This window comes from Anser cygnoides, chromosome 6, assembly GCF_040182565.1.
Source record: "Anser cygnoides isolate HZ-2024a breed goose chromosome 6, Taihu_goose_T2T_genome, whole genome shotgun sequence".
NCBI classification, from domain to species: Eukaryota; Metazoa; Chordata; class Aves; order Anseriformes; family Anatidae; genus Anser; species Anser cygnoides.
In genome coordinates this window covers 10,083,031-10,101,557 of record NC_089878.1, presented here as the reverse complement: position 1 = coordinate 10,101,557, position 18,527 = coordinate 10,083,031, and the positions used below count along the sequence as shown (strand labels likewise).

Sequence of the window (18,527 nt, the reverse complement as noted above, 5' to 3'; positions counted from 1 at the left end):
AAATTGTCAATGCATAGCATGCCAAGTGCAAACTCAAGGTAATTTTTCATTCCATATTATCTAATTGTTCGATCTTTTGATCATTTGTTTATGCCTATATATTGACTTTAGACAGGACGCTTGTTTTCCCCTGCCATCCCACCTGACCGACAGCTGGGTGTGATATTAAGGAAAAAGAAAGCAAGCATTGTTTTGGTATGACCCCTCTCCTCAGTGCTTCTGGAGGAGAACTGGCATCACAGAAGTAGTATTTATTTATTTATTCTTTAATGTTCACCTGATTTATTAAAACTTCCTTGAGGCTACGTTACACTTTCATGGCTACAATGCTGTAAAGATAACATGCTCCTGCTACCAAAAAAGATTCCCAGGATGGTATATACGAATTGTCACAGAATTAATTTAAGTCACTTATAAACAAGTCCTCCATATTTTAAAGCATTTTCCCTTTCTGAACTGATTGCTGCTGGTAGAAGCTGGCACATCTAACCATGCGCAGACACAGAAACCGTTTTTTTACCTGGTGCCACCTCCCATTGCTATTACCAGCTCGTTTCTGTCACAGTGCACGATTATTCCTTTAACTCCGGGTTTTGGCCTGCTCGAAATGTAGCCTCAGCATCATGATGATATTTTGTTATGTCCACAAGGTAGCAGATTGTTCCCATTCAGCTTATAATCTACAAAGACCACAGTCAGGCCTGCTCCATTCAAATCCATTACTTCCCTAAAATGAGCTAGGTACCTCTGCAAAAATACTGAGCGTGTGCCATTCACTGCAGGCTAGTCTTTTTAAAGTATAAAAAATGGGTTAGCTGTCTTTCAATGTCATGCAATTAAGAGTGGTTAAATGAGATTTTAAAATAATTTAGGCACCTGGTAGAAAGGCAGTTTTTAATACATGCAAAATTGTCTTTTAGGAGGCTTTGGAAGCACATCAGGTAAGGAATAAAAATGGAAAAAGATAAACTGGTTACAATATTTGGAGCTTAGATGCAGTGAAATCCATGTCAGGACAGCAGGCGCCAGACAACGCAAGGGTCCCTCCGAGATTTAGAGACCGATGGACACCTTTTTAACCAAGAAAGGTGGTTAACCAATAAATATTGCAAAATGTCTGCGTTTTCCAGAAACACCATCTATTTCTACCATTCCAATGTTTTCCCTCATCAATGTTAATGTTAGCTAAACTCTCCCTACAAAGTATTACATTTTAAAAATAAATAGGCGTGTTTAGCCCACATAAAACTATGCACAGCACCAATCAGTATCCATAATATGCATTAACAGCATGTTTATAGTGTGTCATGCCAAATCTCAACACCCATCCCATCAGGCACATCGTTCTACCTCCACTGGAGCAACTCCAAAACCTCAAATTTTAATAAACGGCTGTTGAAGTAGGGAAAAGCCTGGTCTGGAAGGAGTTCAGATACAAGAATTCCATGTACGGAGCAGATTTATGACCCGTATTAACAATGATAATCCTGTGTCACAGTTCCCCTCAAAGCCAAAGTTGTGGATCAGCCATTTCAAATCCATTATCAGCCCCAAATGGTTGTCCGGTGATGTCTAATCTCAATCAATAGGCAGTAATGAGCCACAGCCATTAATCCCATCTGCATGTTTGCACAAAGCATCATTTTTAAGCTGTGTATTTATATGCACAGAGAGTTCAGAGAGCACACAGAGACTTCACAGCATGTGAAAAGTTCTGCACTGGGATTTGAACGTTTCCCAGGCACCTGGAAGAATATTTAGCTCACGCTGTGTAATGATCTCTTGATAGCGAAAGCCCAGGAAAATGCATAGGGCAGTGCACTAGGCAAGCGCTTATATTTTGGGCAACTGATGATCTTACTGAGCCATGCCCTGGGGATAGGAACATAACCAAAGGCAGAGGATTACTTAGTGGAGGCAGTGATCAATAACAAATTAAGGACTGAAGGAGAGTCGAAATGCTGAATGTTAACAGAACCCTGGGTAGCTACAAGAGAAAGCAGAACACCAAAATTAATATAATCTTCCATCCTGTAACACAAAGGTTTGATATGAAAAGTGAATTTCCACTTACGAGGCCATGCAGTCTAACACCTGATCACTCAAGGCAGAAAAACAAACACAAACAAACAAACAAACAAAAAAACACCAAAACCTCAAACCCAGCAACACTTAGCGAGCTGATCTCAAGCACACATATACTGTGGCCTTCTTCCTTTCTGTTCCCCATTAATTTTGTACATAAACAAAGAATACAATTACAACAAGCTGAGAACAGGGTTTCCCATCCATGTTCTTCAAAGGTCAAGGAAGTCCTGATGCTTATTTCACAGTTGGTCAACACCTCCTGCTACCTGTGCCACTGTAATTGAAATTACCCAAATTACTGCAGTGACGCAGGTTGAGAGGAGATGCATACATACAACAAATAAATGACAGCCATACAACTCATGTCTGGCATTTGTACTCGAGACAGATTTCTTTACTTCAGCCATTAAAGCTTGTTGCATGCTAATGAAGATTCTGAATTAATTCGCAGTTGAAAACAGTAATGTACGTTTCAAGACTTGCAATGAGATTCATGCCAGGAAATTCAAAATCTCCACAGATCAATCTCAGAACATAATGCCCAAGGGTTAAGGCATAAGTTCTGAAGGGTTTACTAAGAAAACATATTAAATACTAAAGAAATATATTAGGAAATGGTGCAGGTATACAGTGAAATGAAACCAGATCCACGACTAATAGAACATATTGAAATCCTTGCATGGGTTAATCTTCTAAATTTGCGGTAAAATAGCTAATATAAAATTATTACATGTGCTGCTGGTAAAGCAGCACCAACCAGAAAGCACTTATAATTCTAAACTGCACTGAAGTGGTCAGATTATTTCTGGCAAGAGGAAATAAATGAAGGAAACTGACACTACTGCAAGGGAAGATCCTGACTTCAGGCACGCCAATCCCATAATCAAGCTTTTCCTCCGTAACACACAAAACGTTATTTTTCTCCCCAGAGAGATCACTGTGACTAGGAGATTTCATGTTACACTCGTGTTAGGAGGACAGCAATCCTGGGGAAGAAGTGGAACCGAAGCTTCCCGTAGCAGAGCTCTCCAGGTGGGTTCAGGGAGGAGCTGAGCAGCGGGGCTGGGCTGGCACCAGGGCTCTGGAATCAAACAAGGGAAGGCTCTGGATCCTGCCCATCCCCACAGCCGACCACAGCATGGGTCCTTGCCCTAATCATCACCTCTCAACGTCCTTGACAAAAACACCAACATAGGTGAAACCCAAGCTTCCTATCTTAAAAGGGATGTTTCAGTACAATTCATGGTGTTTTTTTAAATGCATTCCAAGTATTTTGGGTTTATTTCCAACCCGAGTATCTTACAGGCTGCCTCACAACTGAGACACCATTCTCCAGTCAACCCTACCAGTAATGTTTGTTATTTTAACAGCTACATGTTAGAAATGCACATTTTAACAACATAATGAACATGTATATCTCCTTACCTACTCCACTAGAAACCCTCACAGCAGACTTTAGGGACAAAACAATTGCCTTTATTGCACAGAAGAAAACAATAATGAACCAGGAATGTTAAAGGCAGCGAGATTATAATTGCACACAAAGAAACATAACAGAAAAGATTCTATTAAGAGAGATGTTTTGATGTCTATAGCTACTCTGAATGAGCTAGAGTAAGGCGTTCAGCCGAAACAGGCTTGGGCCAACAGTACTGCCACCAACCCGAGCAGGAAGCAGCGAGCTTTCTGTAACATTAACTCCCCACTCTCAAGTAGGAATAAATACCGATGAAGCTAGAAGAAACCCTACCCTGCCCCAAAACCTGAAGCCTTTGCAGTGAAAAGCAGCTTTTGCTCACTACCAAAGCAAATGACTTGAACATCTGCAAACTGCGTTACTTCTGGTGACTTCGGGGCAGCAGCTCTATTAGGAACAGCAGAAACTGGGAATCAGGGTGACACACACAAAAACAAACCCTGGAATTCCACGAGGAGACAGCAAATTTCTACAAAACATTCATCCAGCACATTCACAGCTTCACCAAAGCTGAACTAATAGGTTTAGAAGTATACCATTTGAGTGGCGCTCTATCAAAGAGATTTCAACTGCATCTTTCTCCTCCTTCTTTCTATCAAAGAATTTATCATAGTGTTTTTTCCTTCAAAAAAATTCCGTAGTTTCTACACCAGATCTACTTACCTACAAAGCTGATCCAAAAGTTCTCCTAATTTCTAGAAGTCTAAACATTCGAACATTCGTATCAAAATATTACTGATTTCAATAACTAAAGCCTTTTTTTTTTTTTTTTTTTTTGTGAAGAGAGTGATTAAACTTGACACCTCTTTTGGGACACCACCAAAGATGATCACAATGCCTTTTCAACCAATAGCACTGGTTTGATGAGCCCAATACCATGCCTGTTTGCAGGTCTAAAATTCACTTAATAATGGAACGGAGCATGCAAGACACAGTCATTTAATAATAATGAGATCATTTCTATGGAAGCAAGGCTTTTGGTACATTTGAAAACTTTACCTTATAGACAAGCTTAAAATGTAAATGACATTACAAAGATATGACAGCTAAATAATAACTTAAATAATGCCATAAGGATCAGCTATCTTTTTATACCCATTAGGAGCTTAAATGTATCCGAGGTCATGCACTACAGGTATGAAGATTTATGTCCTTATGAAGGAGGCTTTAAAGAGGTGCTTCACGTTTGTGATGGAGGGAGAACAAACTCACGAGTAAAAAAAATTGCATTCGTTCATCTGGGAAAAAAAAATAAAGATAGCAAATGCACAGGGTAGAGATCAGAGAAAAGAAACCATAAAAGCCCTGTAAGAAGTCCCTTAGAAATTCTGAGTTGGAATTAAACTTTGATTTGCCCCATATCAAACCCACTACTACCACCCTAAAACAGTTTTCAAAGCAAAACTAGTGACAGCACAGCGCTCCTTCGGCACCCCCTCTCACTCTATCATGGAAAACTCTCTGAAAAATTGTGGCCAAGGAGGAAGACGGTGCCACTGATGTTTCTGCGGGCATTTCTCAAGGTGTTTGTAAGGCTGGGTGACACCCTTCGGAAGCAGATGGCCTCAAATTCTTTTCTTCATCCTCTTACAGAGGCTTCAGGTGTCTTTTCTAGTGGTGCCCCCTGCTTTCACTCAGACAGCCCTAACTCTGGGGAGCTCAGGAAAAACACGTCATCTGGTAGCTTGCTTGGAAGCAGGTGTATGCTCATATAAACATCCTGTGAGACAGGATTTACACTTCAGAACCACATTCCTTTCTCCCTCCCCTATAAAACAGGGAAACGAAGTTATGTCTCACTACACACAAAAAAGAAAACTAACGTACAGGAGACAAAGCATACAAACAGATGAACAAACCAGCTATGCATTTACAACTACAACTCCTAAGCAATACAAAAGAAAAAAAAAGATGCAAAAAAAACAATGTAAACATCCTCTCATAATCTTCTAAAATGTAAAAGACTTGACTTCATTTCGGCTGCCATAAAGCCTTAAAAGCTACTGCAAACCCTTCACACCACCACCACCACACTCCACGCACATTTTAAGCGGCTCCCATTGTACCAGAACCCTTTTTAAAAATCTGAGCCACACGTGCAAACCAGCAGAAAATGCCTAATGAGGCAATCAACAAAACAGTCGTGATAAAAAATCCTTGCTGTTAAGAATAAGATGTCAAAGTTTACCTTAAATATTGGGAAGGTTTCCTACTCTTTCTTAGTTTTACACAAAGATTTCCAGAGGTTTCCAACCACTGGCTTTTGCATTTTAGTATGTAAAACCACCTGTGAAAATAACTACAGAGTGTGAAAATAACTACTTCCATCAAAGGGCAGCATTTTATTACAATGTAATTTCTTCCTGTAATTATTTGAAATACGCATTTGAATTGCTCAATAGGAGGACTGCTTCTTCTGTCAGCTACTTTCCTCTTTCTCTCTTAAACTGTCATCAGCATTTCTCTCTCCTGCTGTTTGCTGAATTATTGTAATGGAGAAATTATTAGTGAATCATTAACTTTGAGTGGTCAATATTTCCACCAACCAAGAAATGGAAGCCAAAGGTAGTTTTCCAATAAAGCGTGGTCATATGGGTGAAAAGCGAAGCCTATTCAGTAACCACACTATGGAGCTGCAGACTGTTCGCTTTTTAAAATCAGTGTAATGACGGACTCTTAAAGTTCCTGATAGAAAAGAAAGAAGCTGCATTTTGTCTTGCCAAGTATTTTCAATCCAGAACAGTTTTAAAGGACAGTTCTGGTAAGGGAAGGATTTCTTTAAAAAGGAAAAAGTAGTGACAAGTCCAATCAAATTTCTACAACTGTCAGCTGTCCCTCAACATCAAAATGCATGCAACAGAACTTTTTTTTTTTTGTCTTCCTATTGGAATAGAAAAGTGTACTGCTTCAAAGCAGATGCAACAACCTTTGCAGAACACGACCCGTCTAATGATCGATGTTTTGAACGTCAAACAACACAGATGGCCCACAGTCTGTCGGCACAACCACTGCAAAGACAGAAATCAGGCAGTAAGGTGTAAAAGGAGACACAGGATGATTTGACAACAAGGAAAACCTCCAGAAGTTTGGATATCTGCTTGCTACTCTGGGCTGCACAAGAAAACACTCCTCAGCATGGCAGGAATAACAGAAAAGAAGGCAAATTCTGCACAATAAAAAAGCATCTAAATGCATAGCAAAGTTACAATTATGCCATCCCGTGTTTTCCAAAGGCACACTGCACAACTGATCTCTCCAAAGGAAAATAAAATGATACGCACATTGCTTTTTCTTAAAATAGATATTCACCAACAGTTAACACGTCGCCTTGAAATGATATAAAACTTGTTACAGATACACGTCCCAGAAAGGCGCAGGGAATAACCAACAGTTACACGTGCCAGAACAGATTAGTATGGGTAGAAACATTTGGCTTATGGAAGTGGGTGGAAGGGGAAAAATTTTAATCACATCCATTACCTGGTTATTGATTTCTTTTTGCCAGGCTGATCCTGTAGAATACTTATAAAGCCTTTGACATTGGGATGTTTGGCCAAAGATATTCGATTAGTCTAAGCAGAAGCTGAGCTTCTCGTGTAATCTCTCATATTTCATTTATATGTGATTTATTCCTTTGTCCAGCAGAGGCTTTTTATTGATAAAAATAATGAGATTGAGAATCCCAAAGGAAATTGAACGCCCACCCACTCAAACATGTTTGTAAAGTAAAAGTAGTAGGCTTTGCTGCCCTGAGAGAGAACTGTGTTACCTGGAGAATGTTTCCTCGTCTAAAAAGTCTGAAGCTTGCCAAAAAGATTTCAAAATAAATAAAACTAGTTTTGACATTAAACTGTTATTACATTTGAAAACACCACACCCATGGTACGTACGCTGTGGAAGCAACTGAAATAGTTCTGCAGCAGGCTGTTCTTTGTGGAATAAATGAATGCAACTTCCCATATTAGTTTAGTTTGATAAAACATTGTAAGAAACGTCTCGTCTGCTAACTGTGTGTTACACGGAGCCAGCTAGATGACTGAAAATTAATCCTGCCACTCAAAAGAAGTTTCCAACCATTGTCAAATTTAATATGTAATCTAGTAACTGAAGGCTTTGTTGAACTCTGTGAATCAAAGATTCTCGAAGAAATTAAATCATTATGCCTTGACAATACTAATGCTCTTCAGAAATCTTAAGTAAAATGTGCCAGCCTATCTGGCATTTCCTTTAATAGCTATCAATAGCAATGAAAGGATAAATAAAAAACATCTGTTTCTATAGTGAACCCTAAATTAGGTTTTAAAGTGTCTATTTCAAGGCACAAATCAGAATAATTCTATTTCACCGATAGCCAACAGAGACCTTTGTGATTAACCTGAGTCTTACAACTCTTTCTTATGTTAATGTTTCAAGCAGAGTTAGTGGATTTTAAGTCTCAGCCTTGTTCAGTGCAGAATGTGTTACTCAACATTTATGGCTGCAAAACTAGCAGAAAAAGTTTTCCGAAGATCACTGTTGCTGGAGCACTAATTAAGAGCAATCTCTGACATCCTGTCAATGAGAGGACCATAAGCCTGGTTGACTCTGGCCGGACAGAAAGGATGGGCGCTGATATTTTTCCTCCTCCTCTCTGAGGTTGAACAGGAGCTCGCCTGACCACTTCCGACCCTCGTTTGAACACAGAGCTTCTCTTACCAGGGACCCTCTGAAGCCTCTGGGGCTGTGAGGTCCCTTCTCTCCTCCAGGTATCCACGAGCCACAGGAGATGGATACTGTTACCTACATGGCTAGTTTTGCATTGTTTCAGCTCCTTACTGAAAGATGCCATTAATGGTACTCCATAATTTCAAAGGTGATCGATCAGGAAACCATCTCAGCCTCTCGGCAGGGTTTCTGGGTGCAGAAGCCCCTGTTGTGCAGGTGCATCCAGCAGCACCCCGACCTGCAGAGGCAGCCCTGGGCTGCGTGGCATGTGCTGCAGGCCTGCCTGGGCTAGCAGGCATGGCGCTGCCGTAGCCAGCAACTGCTGATCCAGCCTGGGCAGCGGCCTGAAGGGCTCCAAACGCAGCACTGAAGTCGCTGACCCCAAATGTTGCCGTTAGCTCCCTGTTGGTAGATTTCTTGAAGCTCCAAACGGATTAGGTGAAGGTCTCTGTAGATTAGAAAGAGCTTCCAGCAGCAAGGTCAAATCACAAAACCCAGCCTTCAGTTACAGCGTACATATAGACAAAGGCTTCTGCATTTAAGGAACATGCATTAGCTTGTAACAGTACCTTGTAGATCCCTTTAGCAGCACCTGTTGCACCTAGAGGTCTCCCTGCTTTCACCAAATAACTACAGAACCAATAAAGTCAGTACTTTTAACAAAAGGGATTAATAGATAATACCCTTTTATTTTTACAGACATTAAAATAAATCTAAGACTAGCCTTCGGAATTATTAAAAGATGAGGAGGAACTGAGGAGCCCTCCTCCCCAGTTCACTCCGCAGGCAGCCGAGAGCTGTAGAGGTGGGGGGGGGGAAATAGAGACTGCCCCCTAATTGTAATTCACCTTGGTTATCAAAGCACTACAGCTCTCAAGCAACGTAAGTGTGACCACTGTGAAGTTCTGCCAAGCTGTTGAGCCTTATTTTTGCTCAACATCTCCCTCCTTTCTCCAAGCACAAGCCCAGTGGGGCTCAGTGAGCAATGAGCGGTGTCAGACTCTGCCTGTTACCTCTGAACAACTGGTCCAGGCTATCCCAAAATCCTGCCCACCCCTCCTTCCTGTGAAGAGCTTCCCTGCTGAATTCTGCCTCCCTCTGACAGAAATTCACTGTATTCCACAGACTTGAAGGTTTGCATGAAAAGGGCTACAAACATTTTAGATTAGTTGACCTGATAAATACTTATATTAAGGACACTAACACTGGCATGTGTGCTGAGCACAGGATTGTGCTGTTCGCTGGAACTTTACAGGACATGAACAAATAGCTCCGCTATTCTTTAGCCATCCAGAAAGGTTACTAATGAAGATGGATAAATCCAGCACATGCCCTGAAATACCTCAGTGCAAGTAGACTCTGGTTCTTAAAGATGCAGTGTGAACGTCCTCAGCTTATTTTGGAAACTCTCAGAAGATGCAGATTTTGTCTATTATTCCATTCATTCAGGCCACCTCTTATCCACAGGCAGACTGCACAGCTCTTCTCCAGCTACCCAGATTTCTGACATGAAGCTTGCATGGACAGCAGTCACTCAGGCTCCCTCACTCCTTCATACATATAAATGCTAAGCTGGAAAACATTCCTAAATTTTTCAGCAGTGACAGGCTCTTGCAACAGCTAGTTTATCTGCAGCCAGACTGGAGTAAAAAAGAGTGTTTGTTTTTGAAGTCTGACCAGTTGTCACCTGAGCTTCAAAAAGGATGCGCTGTTCTCCTCCCTCCATCCAGCTGCTGCACTCTGTAGATGATGGGACCTCTTTGAAGTCTGGCTTTCATTTAAAAAGCTCAAGGCAAAATTCTGCTCTCAGATCTGCAGAGAGCATCACAGCTGAGGTGTTCTGCTCTCCTCGCATGCACAGAGCTAGTTTGTTCCCCTTCATCTAGTGTCCTGGGAGCCGCTGCCATGCGAGGAGAACTCGTGGGAGACCGAAGAGCAGGGGGGCACACTGTAAAAAATGATCCAGCACACAGATCCCACAAGACTCGGGAGCTTCGGCACATCATGGACTCTCATCTACCCACTGTGCTCATATGTGAAGGAAAAAACGTTTCTTAAGGAAAAATTGGCATGGAATGATGTTTCCCAGTAAGTGCCTGGGAAGCACTTTGTCAGTGAGGGGCAAAATAAGACTCATCCAACCTCTCCAACCCAACAACCTTCCAGAAACTCAGTGGCTTCTGCCCCTAAGACTTTGTGGCATCATTGCACTAGAGGACGTTGTTGTACATCAGTACTGGGAAGGATTCAAATGCAAATCCTCATAGCTGCTGCCTATTAATCTGTGGGTAAGGGGCAGAGCCTAAAAGAAACCTTTCCTATCATATTGCACACAGCTAAGTTCCTACTACCGACCCACAATCTCTCACTGCTCTTGGAGAATCTAAGGATGTAGGAACCTAACAGCACCCAAAGCTTGAAGATGACAGACCTTCACATCTACCAGACTTCAGCTTGACCCTTATTTACAGTGGTGCCACAAACATAACCATGAGAAGACCCTTGCTTGAGTAAAAATGCAAATATGGACTTGCTTGAGTAAAAATGGACTTTTAAGTCCCTTGTATGTTCAGAAGCACCAGTTAAATTCACATCATAGGTCAAGATCTGTTTCTCCTCAAGTTATTAGCACACGCCATCTCAGTAAGTGAATTATTCTGATGTTTTCCAAAGATGGTCTGAAAATGGACCTAATTGTGTGTGTGCCTGCACACAGAATATTTCTCAGACCAACATGGAGATTGCTCTAAACCTGATTTTATAAACAGAGAAAATAAAAGAGGTGAAATGAGCTAACATAGGGCATCAAGGAAAGAATGTAGAAGTGCAGGAGTTTAATCCAGATTTCTGGATCACAATTTAAGAGCCCAGCCACAAAAATATTTTTCTTTTCAACTTTTGAACATCCTTTTAAATCAGAAATAAAACTAGAGGCTATCTATATTTGATTGTGGAAAACATCTGTGAAAACTTTCCATTTCTATTTCATTATTTTCACTTCTGGAATACCTGATGTACGGGGGGGGGGGGGGTGTAGAAGAAATTATGATTAAATGTATTCTGTCGCATTATATATATTTTTTCTCCAGTAACTGAAGACAATATTGTAAAAGCACTACTTTTGAATCACTCCAGAGCATCCAGCAGGAGTCAATTTATACTGCAAGTGAATAATGATGTACCTCAACTCATTTTAATTTCAATAATTGAATGAGAAATAGGAAAGCCTATTGAAAGGACTGTATTCTGGTCAAAGACTAATGAGAAAATAGTTTCGAGTCTCTGAGTCAGTGGGTGTCATGGTAACAATGCATTATCGAAATCTGATTAGTATGCCCAGCAGCTTTATAAATGATAACATGCTCTTCTAATTGTATTTTCCTTTCTTTCCCTATGATACATTTTATATTCATAACAGGTAAGAGGCAAGGCAGCATTTTGTTTATCTGAAAGTTATGCTTAGGATGCCCAGCATGGTCACAAACTTGGTGCAACCTCTATTACCGAGGTGCAACTCAGGAAGAGAAAAAATTCCTTCTGTCTTAAACCAAGAAACTGAGAGTTCCCTTCTCTCCTCTTCCCATCTCTACTATATGCCATTTTCTAAGTTACATATTGGTCTTTTCTTTCAAATATATGGAATTGTTTCTGAGGACATGCATGTGAGAAAGAGAATATTGTGAAGCACTAGCGCCTTAAGAAAAAGCCTATGTTTCACAGGAAAAAAAGATGCAAGCAAAGAGTCAGTGCTGATGTTCTGTCCCAGAAAGCACTATTCTGGGTTCCTGAGGCTTTGAACAGAGGGATTTTATTGTGTGTAGAGCATCGCATGCTTGTTAACTCGTGTTTGTTAACTCATTACAATATCAGAAATCAGGAAGAACTATGAAATTAAACAGTGTTCTTTTCCTTCTCGTGAAGGAAAGAGCTAACATAGATTTATAAAATAAATACAAGAAAAACACAAGGTTAGAGGTTTAATAACGCTCTTTTTATAAGTGAACCACAGGTGAGTAGCCTAGCAGACCTTTATTATATTAGCAGTAAAGAGCTCTATTACAACTGCAGCCTCACAAATTTGAGGCAAAATCATTTCAATCTACAGAAGCTCAGTCTTAAAAAACAGAAATCTTTTCTTACAGTAAAATGGCATTCTATTTTTCATCAAAATGACCAAGAAATCTACTTTATATTTGGCCTATTTCTGTGACCCTTGTAACCTAAATATTTACTTCTCATTTTCAATGTTCACTTTCGTTTATTAATTCAGCCTCAAATCTGTATAAAGAGAAAAGAGGAAAGCTCATATTCTCTAGATAAACTTGAATACATCTAGTCACATGGCAATGCTTGATACAAGAAATCAGCTTTTCTTTGTTATTAATAACAGAGTTGTGTTTGTTATGGTGCATGAACACGGAGAATATGAATACAGCTAGACCTAAAAAGCTTATTACTCCTTTTTACGTGCACTGGCACGTGGACAAAGTTTAAGACATACAAAATACTAAAAGCAATCAATCTTAAGTCAACACACTGAAAGCCAGAGGAACATTTATCTACATGTTTGGAAATTCAGCAGAGAGCGCAGGGTTATACTGAGAATAGAAAGTCATCAGAGCAGGCCAGTGAACAAAGAAAGAGCAAACAAGCACTCCCCAGAAGGGATTAGCACTAGTTCAGGGGACTGTTTGCACTAACCTTGGATGGAAGCAGCAGCCCGAAAGCCAATCAGTGTGACCTTCACCTGTCATGATGATGTTCCCATCAGGTAAAGCCCACATTTTCCAGAGGCGGTCATCGCTGCCGGTGACTACAACATCTTTTTGGGGATGTATGGCCAGGCTACAAGACAAAAGAGTGGCTAATTATATCCAGCACCAGTTTCATTTCTGCAGCATCCAAAGATGACTGATTCTGGATGGACCGAACAAGCAGCAATACTTTCTGTCCTCATAAGAATTTAAAATACATGCTATGCAGATGAGTGTCTGCTACTACTGAAGAAAACAGCAAAACGTGACTGACATCTGTGAAACCAGAAATGTTTTCACATCCTCTTGAAGTTCCAGTTGCTTAAAACACCCAAATATATTTCTAAAAGCTTTCTTTGAATGTTTTTACAAAAAAAAAAAAAAAAAAAAGAAATAGGATAACACACAAACAAGCACAGCCAGCCTGAACCCACTATTTCCCACGCTCAAAAGAACTTCAAAAAGTATTGGCTCGTCAGCCTGCTGCTGGTGGTTTAAGGGAAGAAGGACAAAAGGATTCAGTTTTTTTTTCCATTGTGCCCATAGGTCTGAAGTCTTCTACCACTGGGAAATTACTCAAATGATAATGACAGCCCAGTAGCTACAGTCTTTGCCATTACTTTAGCACCTATTCACTGAGACTAGGCTATGGTCAGAAAATCCATTTCAACTCTATACTCAAAACGTGTTACATGTTTTCATTTTGTATTATATAGCACACTGGGACATAATGGAAATCACACACTTATCACATCCCTATACTGAAAACTCACTTTATTTTTGATTTGGCAACTGCAGCACAGCCTGAAATGGATCTAGGGAAGAAAATAAATCTGTTGGAAAGATAACAAGTGCCTATTTCATATGGATTTGGTTATTTGATTTAAATTATTGAAATGCTTTACCATTTGTAGAACATCAAAAAGTGTCTAGGAGCTGACTTAAGTCACCAGATTATTTAAATAGACTTAATCTGGAGTTCAGAATCAAAATGCAGTGAAGGGGAGAGGAATCATAGCCCGTGTGTGCACCCATTTCAGTTGTGCATCAGAGCTGACAGTTTGCAGAGAAAAACCCTCATTAAAACAGAATCAGAGTAGAGAGAGAAGATGCCAAGCAGCCAAATGGGAAGAAAAGAAAGGTCATTAAAGGCACACAACTACTCTATTATAAAAATCTCATTTTTAACAGCAGCTTTCTCCTACACTCTTATTATTTCATAAAATTCCTAAACCAGAACTGCAGCTTCTACTATATGGGGAAAACATCTTTCCCTATGTCAAATTCATGCTAAAAACATATTTATGTCAACTGGATTTTAATCAGAAAACACATCTGTTCCTGCAGTTTAAGGCACAGTCCGGGAAGATTCCTGCAGATTCAACAGTTGGACTCATCTGTTCAACCAAGGAACCCAGGTTTTATGCATTCTCTAATTTCTGTGAGAAGAAAAACGTGTTTGCTGTCTTGGACTAAATAAGAGAAACTTCCTTTGCATTTACTGGGAGAAAAGAGAAGGAAGGTATGTTGTTATTTAAATTATTCAGAGATGCAACTGTATTGCTTAGACTGGCCACAACACGTATGTAGGAGGGCAAGGAGGGAATAGGCATAGAAGGAGAGAATTAAAAGCTGAAAGAAGGCATGCCAGTGACCTGCAGATTGCTGGACAAGAACAACTCCACCAGAATCCCTCTGCTATCAGAAACCTCTGACAACATCAAAAACCCAATATAATACTGCTGCTTTCTGCAGCACACATAGGCAGGTTGCATTGTTATTTGGAGGAGTGCCAAAAAGGGGATCCAGCTTTACAGACAAATGAGTGGGATAAGTCTAAAGATGAACCCATCACAGCTACGCACCCTCTTCCCTCAGCCTCTAGAGCATCAAGGCAGGCTGGGTTAAGCAGTACCTTCCTCACTGGTATGCACACAGCAGTGCACCAGCATCAGATCCATCTGCTTAAGTTTTTCTCTTAAGCTGTTTCAGATACTTGAGATCTCAAAAGCTCCATCTCTGAACCTCCAGTTCTTCCCTTCAGATATTTCTGCTGATATTTGAGTGCATGCTTGGTCTGAAGACTTTGTCAGTTCTCCCTCTTACAGTCTAAAATACTTGCTTTCACGTTTCCCAAAGACGTGCTACACAACTTGAATAAAATCACTTTCAGTCCACATAACCTCTCACTCTAGATTCAAAGAAAAGTAGATCTGCCAGCTTCCTCCAGAGTCTGACTTGCTTTCTGGATAGTCCTCATCTGCCGGCATGGCTGCAGCTGCCTCACCTCCTAGGAACATTTTTCCTGTCCTTAACCCTCCCAACATATTTCCAGACCAGCTTTCGAGATGTCTGAACTTCCTTGGTGACAAGAGGTTTCTAGAAAGCTTAGAGACAATCCATAAAGTATATTTCATATGGAAGAAACGTTTTTGCCATCAGAACGAAGCCCACAAGAATACATTCAGAGAATTCTCTTTTAATTGCAGAGCTCTTGTAAAATGTTGCTGTACAACATTTTATTCCTCCATGCCATTTTTACAGGCACACGCTGAACACTAATTAACAGCAAGCTTGTGACATAACCACTGCTGAGCTGCTTCTGAGAAAGGGAAACCCATTCATCCAAAGAGACTTCTATACGCAACATTAATTAGGCACCCTTGTCTTCATTTCTGGCAATCCAGCATTGTATAGATTTTTGCTTCATCTCTGCTCACAGGGTCTAATTATTTCCAGCACAGAAGACTTTGGGTAGATTGGAATGAAAATCAATAACAGAACATGTGTGATAGAAGCATCAGTTTTCTCCTCCTCAGGGATGGAAGTGGGATCAGAGAAGACTCAGCCAAGAAAAAAACAACTCCCAAAGATTTGCTGCTGTTGAGTATATAAATACCCGTGTTTATACAACTCATTCTGGCATTATAAGCCATTCTCATCTCTTCAGCACTTGCCCTGGTAGATATATAGTGCTCCCAGTAATTTGCTTTCAAAACAATCATTGATTATTCTAATTTATTTTGACTGAACCATAAACAAAAATATGGTATCTTCAGATGCAAAATACTGTCAGTCTCAGCATGTACTACATTGGATCGCTACATACGTATAAAATTGACCTTCAGGATAAAAAGTGTTAAATACGAAGCTGTCTGTGTAACCTTAAATGTGCATTTGTTTTAATACAAACACTAACTACGTTGCACTGAGGCAGGGGAGATTTCAGCTAGATGTGAAGGAAAGCTTTCTGGCAGTAAGGGTTCTGCAGCACAGGAACAGAGCGCCATCATTAGCCCGTTCCTAAAGCTCTCAAAACACCCACCTCATATTACCCAGGCAGAACAGGCTGGCTGGTGTCTGGAGTTCCCTTCAATTCCTACAACAGCAGTGTTCCTACTGAGCCCCAGTTTGTTCAATGCACAAAGCAGTGCTACTATGTGAAGAAAGGCTATCATCAACACAATGAAAGCGTCTACTCAAACCACAAACCACTCCTAAGAAATAACAGCAGTTAACCTCAATTGCACAGACGCAGGACACTAAGGTCTAAAAAAAAAAAGAAAAAAAGAACTATTATTTCAAAATAATTTTAGGGGCTAGAAAATCTTTATATATATATATAAAAATATACTAAATATTCAGCCTTCTTAGTGCAGTAGCTTCCTAGTGGTCTCCAGCAACTGCAGGAGTAGCAGAAGTCCAGAACTTTAAACCTAATCCCAATGGTCTCAAAATCAGGCACTCTGAGAATGAAGAGTGTAAAATGAATGACTAACTTAATACTCTTCAGTGACTTACATAGCCTCACCCAATTGCTCTGTAGAAAAAATAAGGACAAAATCCATTTTTCTATGGTTTCATGTATAGGAGTTATACAGGAAAGTGTGTCCTCAATATAGACATCAATTAGCTGCCAAATTCTAATACGGCATTGCACAGAATATCACTTGCACTAAGGAATTTTTAGAACCTCATGATTTGATCAAATTTATTGCATTCCCAGATTCTGGCAAAAATGATTGCTGGTAATGCCAATAGCTGCTTTCATACCAGAAAGCTCTTCCGCAACATCTCCTTCTCCAAAATGTGAGAACAGTAGAGCTCCAAGATTATAAATAAATAAATAAATAAATAAAATTCCTGGTCTCAGAAACATTTTAGCTAATGCTTTCTTACACAGACGTTCAGCCCTACTGAGGTAGCTAGCACAGAAAATTTCAGTCTGAGTAGTAACACTGGTGAAGTTATAAATGGCAGACAAGTCAGTCTTGTAATGGAAACTTAGGAAACTGTAGATATTTCTTCCTCCAACATTAAGCTTTCTAGGCATGTTGGAATAGAAAAGCAGAGCAGACTTTGAAATGAGGAATATCACAGGCACTGAATTGGAGAGGAGGGTTATTCATTAAGGTCTCAGAGCAAATGAGCATGTACCTAAATATTAGGAACTGTCTTACTGCAATCAGAGACACTGCTCATATGCATATACTCAATTATATTGCTGGATTATGTCCTAAAATCTAAAGAATTTGTAAAAGCTGAAATATGATTTTAGTCTCCATTTTGCTAGAACCTAGCTAACACTGAAACCTAAAAGTAAACCCATCTGTTATGAACACAGATGTGCAGACTGCACCATGTAACTGCATTGCATTTTTCTACCTCCTCCATTAACAACAGCTTTTAAGGGAGAAAAAACAAAACACACATACACAGGGATGTGATTATGCCCCATGTGGCACTACTACATGAGGAGGATCCTCAGATGAGGCTCCCTCACCTCTCCTGTCTCACTGAGGATCTCACTGTAACCACGGGCTATCTCTAAAAGTTATGACAAATAAAGAGGTAGAACACCACACAAGAGTTTAAAATCATTAGAAAGGCTAGTTATTACCTCACAAAAGAACGAAAGGCCACAGCTGGCAGTCATTTTCTGTCCCTTTATGAACGCTGTGAAGAGGGAGTAACAGGAAAAGGGACACAGTTGATCCCTTTCTCAAAGGCCTTTCAGCACACCTTTTGTCACTCTTTATCTACATAATGGTGGGGAGGAGCTAGTGGAAAACACCAAAAACAGCTCTCCCGGTCGAGATCTTGTCAAAATCTGGCCCCTGATGTCAGATTTGTCCAGGCTGTAAAAGGCGAGTGCTGGCCTGTAGAGAGCCTACACCAGAGGATTGTTCCTGACAGGAATGGCGGCCTGTGGAGAGCAGGGGGAGCGGGAGGAACCGCCAAGTCCTGACCACGTCCTCTGCCTGCAGGACAGCACAAGGGGCTGCTGGGCAGGGGGATGAGGTTGGGCCCTCCCTGTCTTCATCACATTTAAGGTTTTTCAGCCTATTTTTTCCTCCTGCCCAGCTGAGCAATCGAGGAGCAGCTGGGCAGGCATCTGGCCCTTTGTCAGGGTTACACCACCAGACACTCCACAAAATCCAGATCAATCATTAGGCCAGTTACACTTGACCCTAATGTGTCTTCTCTGAACCACATCTCACTAA

General features: G+C 40.5%; 1 protein-coding gene across 4 annotated transcripts in view; it reads right to left on the bottom strand.

Annotated features, from left to right (window-relative positions):
• Positions 1 to 18,527, bottom strand: part of SPAG16 (sperm associated antigen 16) — a 398,441-nt gene that overhangs the window by 171,781 nt on the left and 208,133 nt on the right. For 3 of the 4 annotated variants that reach the window (XM_048058307.2, XM_048058308.2, XM_013178764.3), the window contains exon 11: positions 12,971 to 13,114. The exons of the other annotated variant lie outside the window; for it this stretch is intronic. In XM_048058307.2, the coding sequence (XP_047914264.2) occupies positions 12,971 to 13,114 (144 nt within the window). The remainder of the gene's footprint in view (positions 1 to 12,970; positions 13,115 to 18,527) is intronic. 4 annotated transcript variants of the gene reach the window in all.